General features: G+C 71.4%; 1 protein-coding gene across 1 annotated transcript; it reads right to left on the bottom strand.

Annotated features, from left to right (window-relative positions):
• Positions 1 to 44: 44 nt before the first annotated feature.
• MBD6 (methyl-CpG binding domain protein 6) lies at positions 45 to 9,667 on the bottom strand. The gene is made up of 13 exons (XM_054012412.1): positions 9,574 to 9,667; positions 7,767 to 7,908; positions 6,910 to 7,040; positions 6,720 to 6,822; positions 6,070 to 6,241; positions 4,416 to 5,741; positions 3,686 to 4,251; positions 3,273 to 3,450; positions 2,989 to 3,161; positions 1,501 to 2,064; positions 1,266 to 1,318; positions 1,093 to 1,168; positions 45 to 873 (listed from the first exon to the last, which is right to left on the bottom strand). Exons 3-13 carry the CDS (start codon positions 7,014 to 7,016, stop codon positions 799 to 801), a joined length of 3,393 nt encoding a protein of 1,130 aa, XP_053868387.1. The 5' UTR covers positions 7,017 to 7,040; positions 7,767 to 7,908; positions 9,574 to 9,667; the 3' UTR covers positions 45 to 798.
• Positions 9,668 to 11,425: the final 1,758 nt, after the last annotated feature.

The following is an 11,425-nucleotide window of genomic DNA, read 5'->3' as shown; positions in this document are numbered from 1 at the left end:
CTGCTTCAGGGGGGCCCGGCACTCGCCACACACCGCAGCTTTTAAATACACATTTTAATAATTGATACAAAACACCCCAAAATCCCCGCGGAAGAGCCAGCGGCACTCGGCCCCCAGCTGTTAAATTAAGTGGCTCCCCAGGGGCCGGTTCCAGCGTCTACAAAAGCAAGGCCCCATCGGTGAGGGGGGGGCAGGGCCCAGCCCCCGCTTTGCATAATTCCCACCAGCAGCCTGGGAGCGCGTAGTGTGGGTGGGCGGGCGGCGCGGCCGGGCCCCGCCAGCCGCCGGACCTGAGTGTTCTCGGAGGAGTTAAAAACAAGGGAAAAGGGGGCTGGGGGCCTGGTCCCTCCCGGTGCCCCAGCGTCACGGGCCAGGCGCCCCCAGGCTCTGCCCATGCCACGCTTATTGCTTTGTACCGTTGCTTGGGAAGCTGCCCCCCGGCGAGGGGCACAGGGAGGTTTTTGGTGAGTGGGACATGCGGAAAGCTAACCCCTGAGGCGTTCCTGGCCCTGCTGAGACCCGCAGGCCTGAGGTAGGGGAGGAGCCCTCCCCCCCACAGCCTTGATACAGGGGGGGCGGGCAGAACGGCAGCAGCTGGGAGCAGCCCCGGCCTGCAAGGGGCGCCGCCCCGGCTCCCTGGGATTTCACTGCATTGCAGAATGGCTTCAGAAGTGCTTTGGCAGCCGCGGCCCGCCACTGCCTCCTGCTGGGCGGAGCGGTAAGTGCCCATTGCCAGCAACGGCACCTGTGCCGGGCCTCAGCGCGGCTTCACCTCCCCTGGGTACCTCTGGGCCGACGCTACGTCACCAGCTTCCTGCGGCGGTTCTTGGCGGGGCGGCCAGGCCGGGGGCGCCGCCCAGGGGCACCGTCCTCCTGCAGGGGTGAGAAGGGAGGGTGCTGCTGGATCGATCCCCGAGCTGGGGCAAACGTCTCCCCCCAGGGAGGAGTCAGGACCCCAGGGCTTGTTCTGGACTCAGCCCCTCGCCAGTGGCTGTTGAATGAGATAGACGAAGGGGCCCAGACGCCCCGGGGGGGGGGGGCGGACCTATTGCTGCCCTGCCCTGCCCTGCCCCGCCCACCGGTGGCACTTACGGTGGGGACGGAGCCTGGCTCGGCGGTTGGGCCCCTCGCTCGTGGCGTCTCCAGGCGGGTGTTAGGCCGGGGAGCGCTGCAAAGACAGAACACGTCAGGGAGGAGGGAATGGGGCAGATGGCACCTGTCAGGGGGGGCAGGGCCACAGGATCCCAGGTCACCCCCCCACTCACCTGACCTTCCTCCTCCGGCCCCGGCGTGACGGGCGCAGCCTCCCGGGGTTCCCCTGCAAAGACAAAGGACGTGGCTGGGTCGGGCACTGCGCTGGCTCCCCCCCTCGCCCCCCAGCCAGTCGGAGCCTGTGCCCAGGGCTCTCACAGGAGGGCTGAGCCTGCCTCAGCCCCCCCAGGCGTGGGGAGAGGCGAGATCTGGCTCCAGCCCGTGCCAGAGAGGCCCCCTGGTCCGTACCTTTATCTCCTCTGCTTTGCTGGGGGCCAGCGGGCCGGCCGTGCCTGGCACCAGGATCTCACCGTTGCACCTCCAGGCCGGGTGGGGCGGGTGCCCCGAGGGTGCTGCCTTCTCGCCTGGCTCACCCGCCTGCCCATTGAAGTGCCGCCGGCTCCCCCAGGCCCCGCGGCCCCGCCTGGCCCCACGGCGAGGGCTCTTGGTTCTGCGGGGGGCTGCCCTGGGAGGGACATTGCCGTTCAGCCCCTCCCCGCTGCGCCGGGCCCGTTTCAGAGGGGTCCTGGAGCAGGGGGGTCCTGCGGCACCTGTGTCCAGCTGGCCCACGGGGGGGGCAAAGGCCAGCGCTCCCTGCTGGCCCGGCCCAGCCAGCTCCAGGGTGCCCGTGGCCGGGCAGTCCGTGGCCCTGGGCACTGCAGGGGAGTCTAAGGCACTTGGCAGGGCGGCGGGGGCAGCGTCCGTGCAGAAGGGGGCCGGCGGCTCGGGCTCCGGGACGCTGGGCGGGTTCGGGGAGGGACCGTCGCTCAGTGCCGGCGCCGGCTTCTCAGGGGCACCAAACCCGGGGCTGAGCTGCCAGGGGAGGAGAGGGAAGAGCCGTGAGGGGGGCAGGCCTGGCACTCCCCCCTCCCGGAGCCCTGGCCCTGCCTGGCATCTCCAGCGGCAGGACCCCAGCAGGGGAGGGGACCCTGCCCCCAGCTCCCCACTGCTGGGAGGGGCTTCAGCTGCTGACCTGGCTGGCTGCATATGCAAATTACATGTGAAAACATTTGCATCGTATGTCCCACCCGGAGCTGCCTAAACCACTGTCCGTCCCCACCACTGCCTTCCCCACAACTCAGCCCCCCTCTTCCCTGCACAGCCCCCCACTCCCTTCCCCAGAACACAGCCCCCGTCCCCCCCTGCCCCCCACTGCCTCCCCCAAAACACAGCCCCCCGCCCCCCCACTGCCTTCCCCAGAACACAGCCCCCCGTTCCTCCCGCACAGCCCCCCACTGCCTTCCCCAAAACACAGCCCGTTCCCCAAGCCCCCCACTGCCTTCCCCAAAACACAGCCCGTCTGCCCCAGCCCCCCACTGCCTTCCCCAGAACACAGACCCCCTCCTCCCCACGCAGCCCCCCACTGCCTTCCCCAAAACACAGCCCCCCACATCCTCCCCGCGCACCCCCTGCCTTCCCCAGAACACAGCCCCCCCTCTTCCCCCAAAACACAACCCCCCACATCCCTCCTGCGCAGCCCCCCGCTGCTTCCCGCAGAACACAGCCCCCCACTGCCTTCCCCAAAACAGCCCCCCACTGCCTTCCCCAAAACACAGTCCCCCTCTTCCCACCACTTCCTTCCCCAAAACAGCCCCCCATCTCCCCACAGCACCCCACTCCCTTCCCCAGAACACAGCCCCCCACATCCTCCCCCAAAATAGCCCCCCACATCCCCTTCGCGCAGCCCCCCACTGCCTTCCCCAGAACACAGCCCCCCCAGTGCAGCCCAGCACTCACCTGCAGGAGGCAGGCTAGGGGGCTGGAGCTGCCCAGGGGGCTCAGGACGGGGGGCTGGCCCTGGAAGAGCTGGAAGCCCAGGGGCGCTGGCAGGGCAGGAGGCAGCAGCTGCGGCTGGCTCTGGAGCAGGGGGCTCCCGGCAGCCCCCAGGGGGCTCAGCGCCGACAGGTCACCTGGGGGGGAAGAGAGTCAGGGGGGGCAGGGTCCTGGGGAGGGCTCGGGTCCCGAGGGCCGGGCTGCCTCACCTCAGGGCCCCCCCCCGCCGCGAACGCAGCCCCACTCACCCAGCAGCGCAGCACTCAGCAGCGGGCTGACCAGCGGGGGCAGCAGCGGGTGGAGCCTCCCGGAGGAGCTGGGGGGCACCGGGGCGCTGCCGAAGGCGCCAGGGGCCTCAGGGGCCTCAGTAGTCGTGGGCGTCGTGCCGGTCGAGGTAGGTGCCATGGGGGAGCCGGCGACGCCAGGCTGGGGGGCAGAACGTCGCATCAGGTCCTAGAGAGCAGGGCTGGGATGACGCCCGCCGCCCCCCACTGCCCCAGCCCCAAAAGCAGAGCCGGGCTGAGGTGACGCCCCCACCCCCAGACATGGCCACGGAGGGGCCGAGTGCTTCTTCCCCCCCCCAGCACGGAGACACGCCACCCGCCCACTTGTGGGGGGAGCCGGCAGCCCCAAGATCCCCACCCCTGGGGCCCGGCCTTACCTGGGCGTCGGGGGCAGCCAGGCCGGCAGCCAGCAGCGCCGAGTTTAAAGCTATGACGGCGGGCGAGGCGGGCAGCGCCGGGAAGAGCAGGGGCTGCAGGGGCCCGTCCGGGAGGTCCCCCTGGCAGGGCGGGTCGGGCAGGGGCAGCAGGGCCGGGAGGAGGCCGCCGGGCTGCTGGAGCAGGTCCAGGCCGGGCAGGCCGAGGCCCCCCAGGGGCAGCAGGGGCGACTGAGGTTGGCTCTGCAGCAGCGAGGCCATGAGCAGGGTCTGCAGCACCTGCCCCTCGGGCTCGCCCGGCAGGCCCAGGCCGGGCAGCGGCGCCTCCCCCTGCCCCGGGCAGCCCAGCAGCTGCGGCTGGCTCAGGGCCAGGGAGAAGGGCAAGGAGCCGAGGAAGCCGCCCTGGAGAAGGCCGGGGGGCAGGGAGCCGAGGAAGGGCAGCACCTGCTCCTGGCCCAGGAAGGGGAAGGGCTCGGGGGCCGGGGGCGGCAGGCCCCGCTGGCCCCCCGGGCTGCCCTCCCCGGCGCCGCTGCTGGGGCCGGAGCCCGAGGCTGCTTTGGTGGTGGCACCTGCAAGGGAGAAGGGCTGGGTCAGAGGGGACCGGTGGGTGCTGCCCCCCAGCACGTGCCGCAGCTCTCCCACCACCCAACCCCGCCCTGCCGGGGTTCCCACGAGCCAACCCCATCCCTTGCCCGGCTCTCACCCCCCCCCCCCCCCCGCCGTGGGTCCCTACCTGCGGCGGTGCTGGGGGCGGGTGCTTTCGGCTGGGGGGGGCTCCCTGAGGCCAGGTCGGAGGAGGCGGAGGCCAGCTGGCTGAAGAGGCTGACGAGTTGGCTGTTGAAGTCCTGGAAGGAGGGCAGGAGGCCGGGGGGGCTGTCGCCCAGGGGCAGTGGGGGCAGGCCGGGGGGCTGGGCACCCAGCAGGCTCAACAGGGACGACAGCGGCTGGCTGGGGGCCAGGGGGCTGCCCTTGGCCTCTCCGGGCGGTGGGGCGCCCCCCGGGGGCGGCCGGGCCGGCTGCTCTCTGGGCCGGGCCCGGTGGGCGGGGGCCTCCTCCAGGCCGGCCGGGCCCTGCTGCGAGTCCTTCAGCAGGCGCAGCACAGTGGGCGCGCGGCGCTGGCGCCGGGGCTTGGGCAGCGCCCGCCCGCCCACCACGGAGAGCAGCACGTTGGAGCCCAGCACGCGCCCGGGTAAAGTGCTAGAGGGGGGCTCGTCGGCGCGCCGCTGGCTGGCCAGCTGGGCCTTGGCGGCCGCACTCAGCAGGCTGCTGGCGGGGAAGGAGGGGGCGCCCGGCTGCTGAAGCAGTTGGCTCAGGGGCAAGCCCAGGAAGCCGGGCGGCCCCTTGCCCTCGGGCACGGCGCCTAAGGGCACTGGTGGGTTATTGCTGCTTTGGTTGGCTAAGGCATTGCTGGGGGGCGCCTCGTCCTTGCAGGGCTGGGGGCCGCCTGCAGGGGGCCGGGGGCCCAGTGGGGGCCCCCCGGGCTCCGAGGAGGCGGAGGAGGGGCGGGAGCACTGGGGGGACAGCTCGGTGCTGCCCCCTGGCAACGAGACGGAGGAGAGCGTGGTGGAGGCTGGCAGCCTGCCGAGGGAGGCGCCTGCGGGCAGCGGGCAGGCACGGCTGCTCCAGGCGGGGGCCCCCTCGGGGGGCAGCGTGGCGGGGACTGGAGGCTTCCCCTGTGGGCTGGGGGCAGCAGGTGGCCCCATCTCGTCCGGTGGGGGGAAGGGCCGGGGGGCCGCGTCCAGGGGCTCCAGCCCAAAGCTCGGCAGGGGGAAGGCCGGGCGCCCCGGGTAGGCGCCGTTGGAGGAGCTGGCGCAGGGTGTCCTGCCCGGGAAGACGTCCCCGAAGAGGGCGCTGTGGTGACGTGGGAAGGACGAGGCCTGGCTGGGCCATGTGCTGCTGGGTCGGTCTCCGGGGCAGGCCGGGCAGGGATCCGCTGGGGCCTTCTCCACGGGCTTGGGCTTGCCGGGACCCTCGGCCTCCGGGCCGGGCGTTCTGCCGAAAGGCGCTGGTTGCTGGCGGCTGGCAATGCCCGAGTGGTACGTCTGGCTCAGCCCGGCCCCTGCAACAAACCGCAGGGGGGGCTCAGCACCGGGGGAGGGGCAGGAGTGAAGGATGGGCCTTGGGGGAGCCCACACAGGCTGGGGGGGGGAAATGGGGTCGGGGGGGAGGGGCACAGACAGGCCAAGGGGGGGGGGGGGGCACAGATGAGCCGAGGGGGAGGATGGGCTGGGGGGGGGGGAGAGGAGGGGCTCCTGGGGGGGGGGCACAGACTGGCCGAGGGGGAGGGAGAAGGAGCTCTGGGGGGGGGAACAGACTGGCTGAGGGGGAGGAGATGAGAGGATGGGCCCAGGGGCAGGGGGGGGAGGGGCCCGGGGGCTGCCTGTTACCTGGGCCCAGGCGCGGCAGGCCCAGGGGCGCGGTGCTCTCCATGCTGCGGTACAGAGTGGCCATGGCGACGGTTTTCCGGCGGTGGTTGCACAGCTTGGTCATGTCCTGGTCGCCCCGGGCCCCGGCCCCCCCCCGCGGCACCACCACGGCCACCGGGTTGAAGTTGAAAACCTGCCAGGGGGAGAAGAGGATGTCACAGCCGCACCCTGGGGACTGAGGGGAACCGGTAGAGCTGGAGCGGGGGGGGAACCCAGGGCTGGGCTAGCAGGGGGCTGCGGGTCGGGAGTGAGGGGCACTGGCAGAGCTGGGGGTGGGGCACTTCCCCATCCCCTGCCCACTCTGACCCTCAGTCCTGACCAACAGCAGCTGCCAAGGACGACAAGGAAGCCGAGCCCAGGGCAGGCCCCTTCGCATGGGGCGAATCCCCCAGGACTGGAGTTGGGTTCCCCCAGGCTGCAGCCCCCAGCCACTGGAAAGCAGGAGGGTGAGACCCCCAGGGGGCATCATTCCCCCAGGCCCTCCCACCTGGACTCCTGGGCCCCCAGCCTGCCTTGGCCTCAGGCCCCCTGGTCCCCTTGCCCCCCATCCGGACTCCAAGCCCCCTGGCCCCCAGTCTTCTTTGGCCCCAGGCCCCGGGTCCCTCCGGTACCTTGTGCACGTTGAGCGGACACTCCAGGCCACACTTGCAGGTGCCGTCTGTCAAGAGGTAGGCGCGGGTCTGCTCCAGCGAGGTGAGGTTTGTGCCACTAGGACTGAGAGAGGACGGGGGGAGGGTCAGGACAGGCTGTCGGGCCCGGGGTGGGGGGGCTGCAGTGCCACCATCGAGGGGGAAGCCCTACCTGATATAGCGCACGGCGCCCTCCTCCACCTTCCGCTGCCAGCCCACGGGCACGGCCACCGGGCACCCACCTGGATCTCCGCCAGCGGGCTCATCACCACCATTCATTGTGCCCCGGCCTCGCTCGGAAACCTGCGGAGGCACTGGGTTAGCAGGGGACGGACAGACAGGCCCCGCCAAGCAGCAAGGGGAGGGGTTATGGGACCCAGTGGGAGGGGCTAAGTGGGAATGGATATGGGACCCAGTGGGAGGGGTTACGAGATGGGGTGGGGCTGGATCCAGCTGCCCAAAGACTCCTGGGAGCAGGAACCAGACAGTCTGAGCAAGCAAAGGGGTCACCCTGCTCCCCTCAGGGGACAGCCAGGGAGTGACTTACAGGGACGCCTAGGGAGCTGCGGGTCGGGAGTGAGGGGCACCGGCAGAGCTGGGGGTCTGGAGATCCCAGGGCTCGGCTAGCAGGGGCTGTGGGTCGGGAGTGAGGGGCATTGGCAGAGCTGGGGGTGGGGAGCCCAGGGCTGGGCTAGCAGGGGGCTGCAGGTCGGGAGTGAGGGGCACCGGCAGAGCTGGGGGTCTGGAGATCCCAGGGCTCGGCTAGCAGGGGCTGTGGGTCGGGAGTGAGGGGCACCAGCAGAGCTGGGGGTGGGGAGCCCAGGGCTGGGCTAGCAGGGGGCTGCGTGATGGGAGTGAGAGGCATCAGAAGCCTGCATGTTCTCATCCCCATGCTCCCCAGACCTGTAATCCCCCTCCGGTTAATCCCCGGCCGCGCCTGACCTACTAACCACTGCCCGGGCCCTGCAGCGAGAAGGCAAACAGCTGCTGGCTCCTTTAATCCCCGCGGGGGCCGGGCCCGGCTCCTACCTGTTCATGGCTGCGAACATGCTGGCGTTAAGTGCGCGCACGCTGCCCTCCTGCGCTCATGGCCAGGCACCCTCGCCCGGGAAGCGCCGGCGGCTCCGTCCTCCGCAGCTGCGAGTTCGCCGCAGCCGATACTAGCCCACGCCTGGAAGAAGGGAAGGAGGGTCCCGCCTCAGCAGGGTGAACAGCCCCCATGGCCCCCGGGGCAGGACCTAGGGCCCGGCACAGAGACCTGGTTCCTCCCTGCCAGGGTCTGAGCTCAGGCCCGTGCCTGGGGGGCTTGGCTCCTGGGCACAGGGACCCTCACTGCTACCCCCGGGCTACAGACGGGGTCACAGACACAGAAGGGAGAAGGTGTTTAGTTGGACGGCACACAGTGCGTCAGAGCTGCGGAGAGAACCCAGGAGTCCTGGCTCCAGCCCCCTGCTCGAACCCTGATCCCGGAGCTAGGGCGAGACCCAGGATCCTGGCTCCCGTCCCTCCCCTGGGCGAGCTAAAGAGGCGCCCAGGTCAAGGCAGACCCCGCAATGGGAGGGGGTCGCTCGAGTGACCTTGGGGAGCCGCCCTGGAGCTGCGGGGTCCAAGCGCCCGGCGAGCCAGCACCTGCCACCTGAGGGCTACAGCTCAGCAGCGTTTCTGCTGCGAAATGCTCCAGAAGCCTCTGAAACCGGCCCCCACCGCGAGCCGGTCAGGTCCAGCCGAGCCGGGCAGCAGCAGGAGAGGCAGGGTTTACCCCCGGCTCGGGGCCGCGCCGGATTCTCTCGCTAGCTCTGGGGCTCAAAATGCAAACCGAGGGGCTGGGAGACCGTGAGCTCAGAGGTGGGAAGCCGGGACGCTCATGCGGCCCTCTCTGCCCAAATGCCGAGGCGAGGGGCCTGGGATGGAAGGACGGCTCCGCCTTTGGGATTCGGCACAGCCTGATAGACAGGGCATGTACCCAACCTAACAGCGCCCCAGAGATGATGCCCCCCACGCCAAGGGCCGCTGCCAGGATCGGGGCCCTGGAAGTCCAGATTTCTGACACTGATCCCCAGCATAAAAACACAGGGAGACTCAATTAATAGCATTTCCAGCCCCACCCCCCAGGGGTCTTTGGGGAGTGTTAAAACAGCTGCCACATCCCACCCCAGAGGTGGCTGCATTTCAGTGTCAGGCCCAGCGACTCCTATGTGGGACAGCAGGGGCTGGGGAGGAGGGTCCCGGGAGTCCTGCAGGGACAGCGTCTATTAGCGCCCAACACGGGGGCTGCCAGCTGCGAGTGACACTAGAGAGACTCACCCCCCAGCCCGCGGCCCCAGGGATCGGGCCGGGATGGCATCGATCCCCCGCGCCAGGCGCTGTACGCGCACAGATGCGACCCGGTCCCCAGGGCGTTTCCGATCTACATAGGGGGCAGGAGGGAGTCCCACGGCCCAGGCTCGGGGGCAACAGAGCCCAGGACCCCCTGCGCTGGGCTCCACGCCCCCATGGGGCTGCCGGGCCCCTGGCTACGGGTCGCGGGGCCCCCTCCCCATCTCACGGGCACCAGCCACCGTCCAGGGGGCGGGACAAAGCCAGGACCGGCAGCCGGGGGCGCAGGGACCTCCCGGGCGGCGGGGGCCGGGCTGGCCCCGCCCCGTGTCCGTGCAGCGCCGGGCACAAGGGAGCCCCGCGGGACCCGCCGGGCTGGGCTCGCTGCCCCCGGACCCCCCCGGGCGGGGCCCTGCAGGGGGGCTGCCCCCCCCGGCCCGTGCAGGGAGCGGCCCCGCCCCGCCCGCGGGGAGCAGCCGGAGCCCCGCGGCGGGGGGGGCGGGGGGGGCCCGGGCCCTACCTCGGCTCATGGCGGGGCGGGGGGGTCTCGCGGCGGCCCCTCGCGCCCTCCCCCCTCCGGAGCGGAGCCAGTGCCAGGAAGAGGAGGGGGCAGAGCAGGGAGCTTCCTCCCGGGCATGCGCAGTGGGGGCCAGGGGCAGCCCTGGGGATTCCGTTCCCAGCATGCCCCGCGCCCCAGGGCGGAGGGGTTGTTCTCCCAGCATGCACCGGGCTCCGGGGAAAACCCGGGGTGGGCTCCTCGGGCCCGCCCCCCCTCCCCGGCTGTTCCATGGCCCCGGGCAGGGATCGGGAGAGGGGGGGGGCCCAGACACGGGGGCGGGGGGCACCACTGGGGCAGCCCCCCAGACACGGGGGCGGTGGGGCACCACTGGGGCAGCCCCCCAGACACGGGGGCGGGGGGACATCCCTGGGGCAGCCCCCCAGACACGGGGGTGGGGGGACATCCCTGGGGCAGCCCCCAACACTGGGGCGGGGGGCACCACTGGGGCAGCCCCCCCAGACACGGGGGTGGGGGGACATCCCTGGGGCAGCCTCCAACACTGGGACAGTCCCCTGGACACTGGGGCTGGGGAGCCAGGGGGGCCACCGCTGGGGCAGCCCCCTCCCCAGATGGCAGGGGCACCAATGGGGCTCTGGAAGGGCCCTGGCTCCAGAGGTGTGGCCCAGGGGGCGCCTGGCACACTGGGGTTGGGTTTCTCGGGGGGATGGACCCTCCCAGCTGTAACTCACGGGGGTCCAGGGGGAACTTCCTCCACGGGCAGTTCCTGGGGTGGCAGGGTGGGCCCTGGCACGGCCATTGGTGTAACAGGTGGGCCGGGGCCACCTGCCCGGTGCTGCCCAGCAGCAAGGTGGCTGCCGAGCCAAGGGCTGGGGCCAGTGACTCTGGGGAGCAGTCCCAGCGCTGCCCCCCACCCCCGTCTGGGGGGCTGAGGGAACGTGGGAGCCCAGCAGCTCCACCTCCCAAGTATCGAACTGTCCAACGTCTGACCCTGTCCCACCAACCTCCTGCCCCCAGTGCTGGGATGCAGGCCGGGGGACCCTGGCGTTCGGGGAGAGGTGCTGGGGCAGAGTGGGGTGCTCCCCTTGGAGGGAGCTGAGCCCCATGGTCATGGGAGCGAAGGGGGAAGCCAAAGCCCTGCCCCTAGGTGGCCACTAGAGACCCCAGAGACAGGGCATGCACCCCCATGGCTAGGCCACCTCCCTCAGGCCCTTGGGGTTCATGTAGAGCCTCTCCTTCCGGGGGCGGGGGGGGGAAGAGAGCTCAGCCTCCTAGCTCCCCCAGGATGTGCTCAGACTGCCCCCCGCACCTCCCCTGGCGTGTGTGTGTGTGGGGGGGGCTGGGAGGCCTTACCCTGGAGGGGTCCCTGACATTGGCCGGGGAAGTCTTTGACACCCCCCCCCCCGGATGTTCCTGCTGGAGTTCTTGCCCCAGGGCTCCCTTGAGGTCCCACAGGTTTGGGGGTCCTTGCCCTGGGGGGTCTCTGGCCTAGATGATTCTTTTCTGTCCCTCCCCAGGGGCTGCAGGCCCTTGTCTTGGGGGATCTTTGGTGTGGGGGGAGCCTCAGTGGGGCTCTCTGGCCTGGGGGGGGAGTTACCCCAGAGGATCCCTGGTCTGGGGGAGGCCTACACAGGCAGGGAGAGGCCCTAGGATGGGGGGGACCTGGACCCAGGAGGGGGTGTTAGTGTGGGGGGTCCCTGGTCTGGGGGGGTGGCCCGGGGTTCTTGGGGGGCTGTCCTGGGAGGGGGCGTTACCCTGGGGGTCCCTGGTCTGGGGGAGCTGGCCTGGATGGAGTTGTGGGGGGGGTCCCTGGGATGGGGGGCTCTTGGGGAACCTGGCCTGGGGGGGCTGTGGG

This window comes from Malaclemys terrapin, chromosome 23, assembly GCF_027887155.1.
Source record: "Malaclemys terrapin pileata isolate rMalTer1 chromosome 23, rMalTer1.hap1, whole genome shotgun sequence".
NCBI lineage: Eukaryota > Metazoa > Chordata > Testudines > Emydidae > Malaclemys > Malaclemys terrapin.
This window is presented reverse-complemented; position numbering and strand designations above follow the sequence as displayed.

What these genes read in the sequence shown, in the direction of transcription:
- MBD6 (XM_054012412.1), bottom strand. Translation starts at nt 7,016, where the DNA reads ATGAATGGTGGTGATGAGCCCGCTGGCGGAGATCCAGGTGGGTGCCCG. An exon ending in GGCGCCGTGCGCTATATCAG is followed by an intron (nt 6,823 to 6,909) that starts GTAGGGCTTCCC and finishes GTCCTCTCTCAG; the next exon opens with TCCTAGTGGCACAAACCTCA. An exon ending in GTCCGCTCAACGTGCACAAG is followed by an intron (nt 6,242 to 6,719) that starts GTACCGGAGGGA and finishes TCCCCCTGGCAG; the next exon opens with GTTTTCAACTTCAACCCGGT.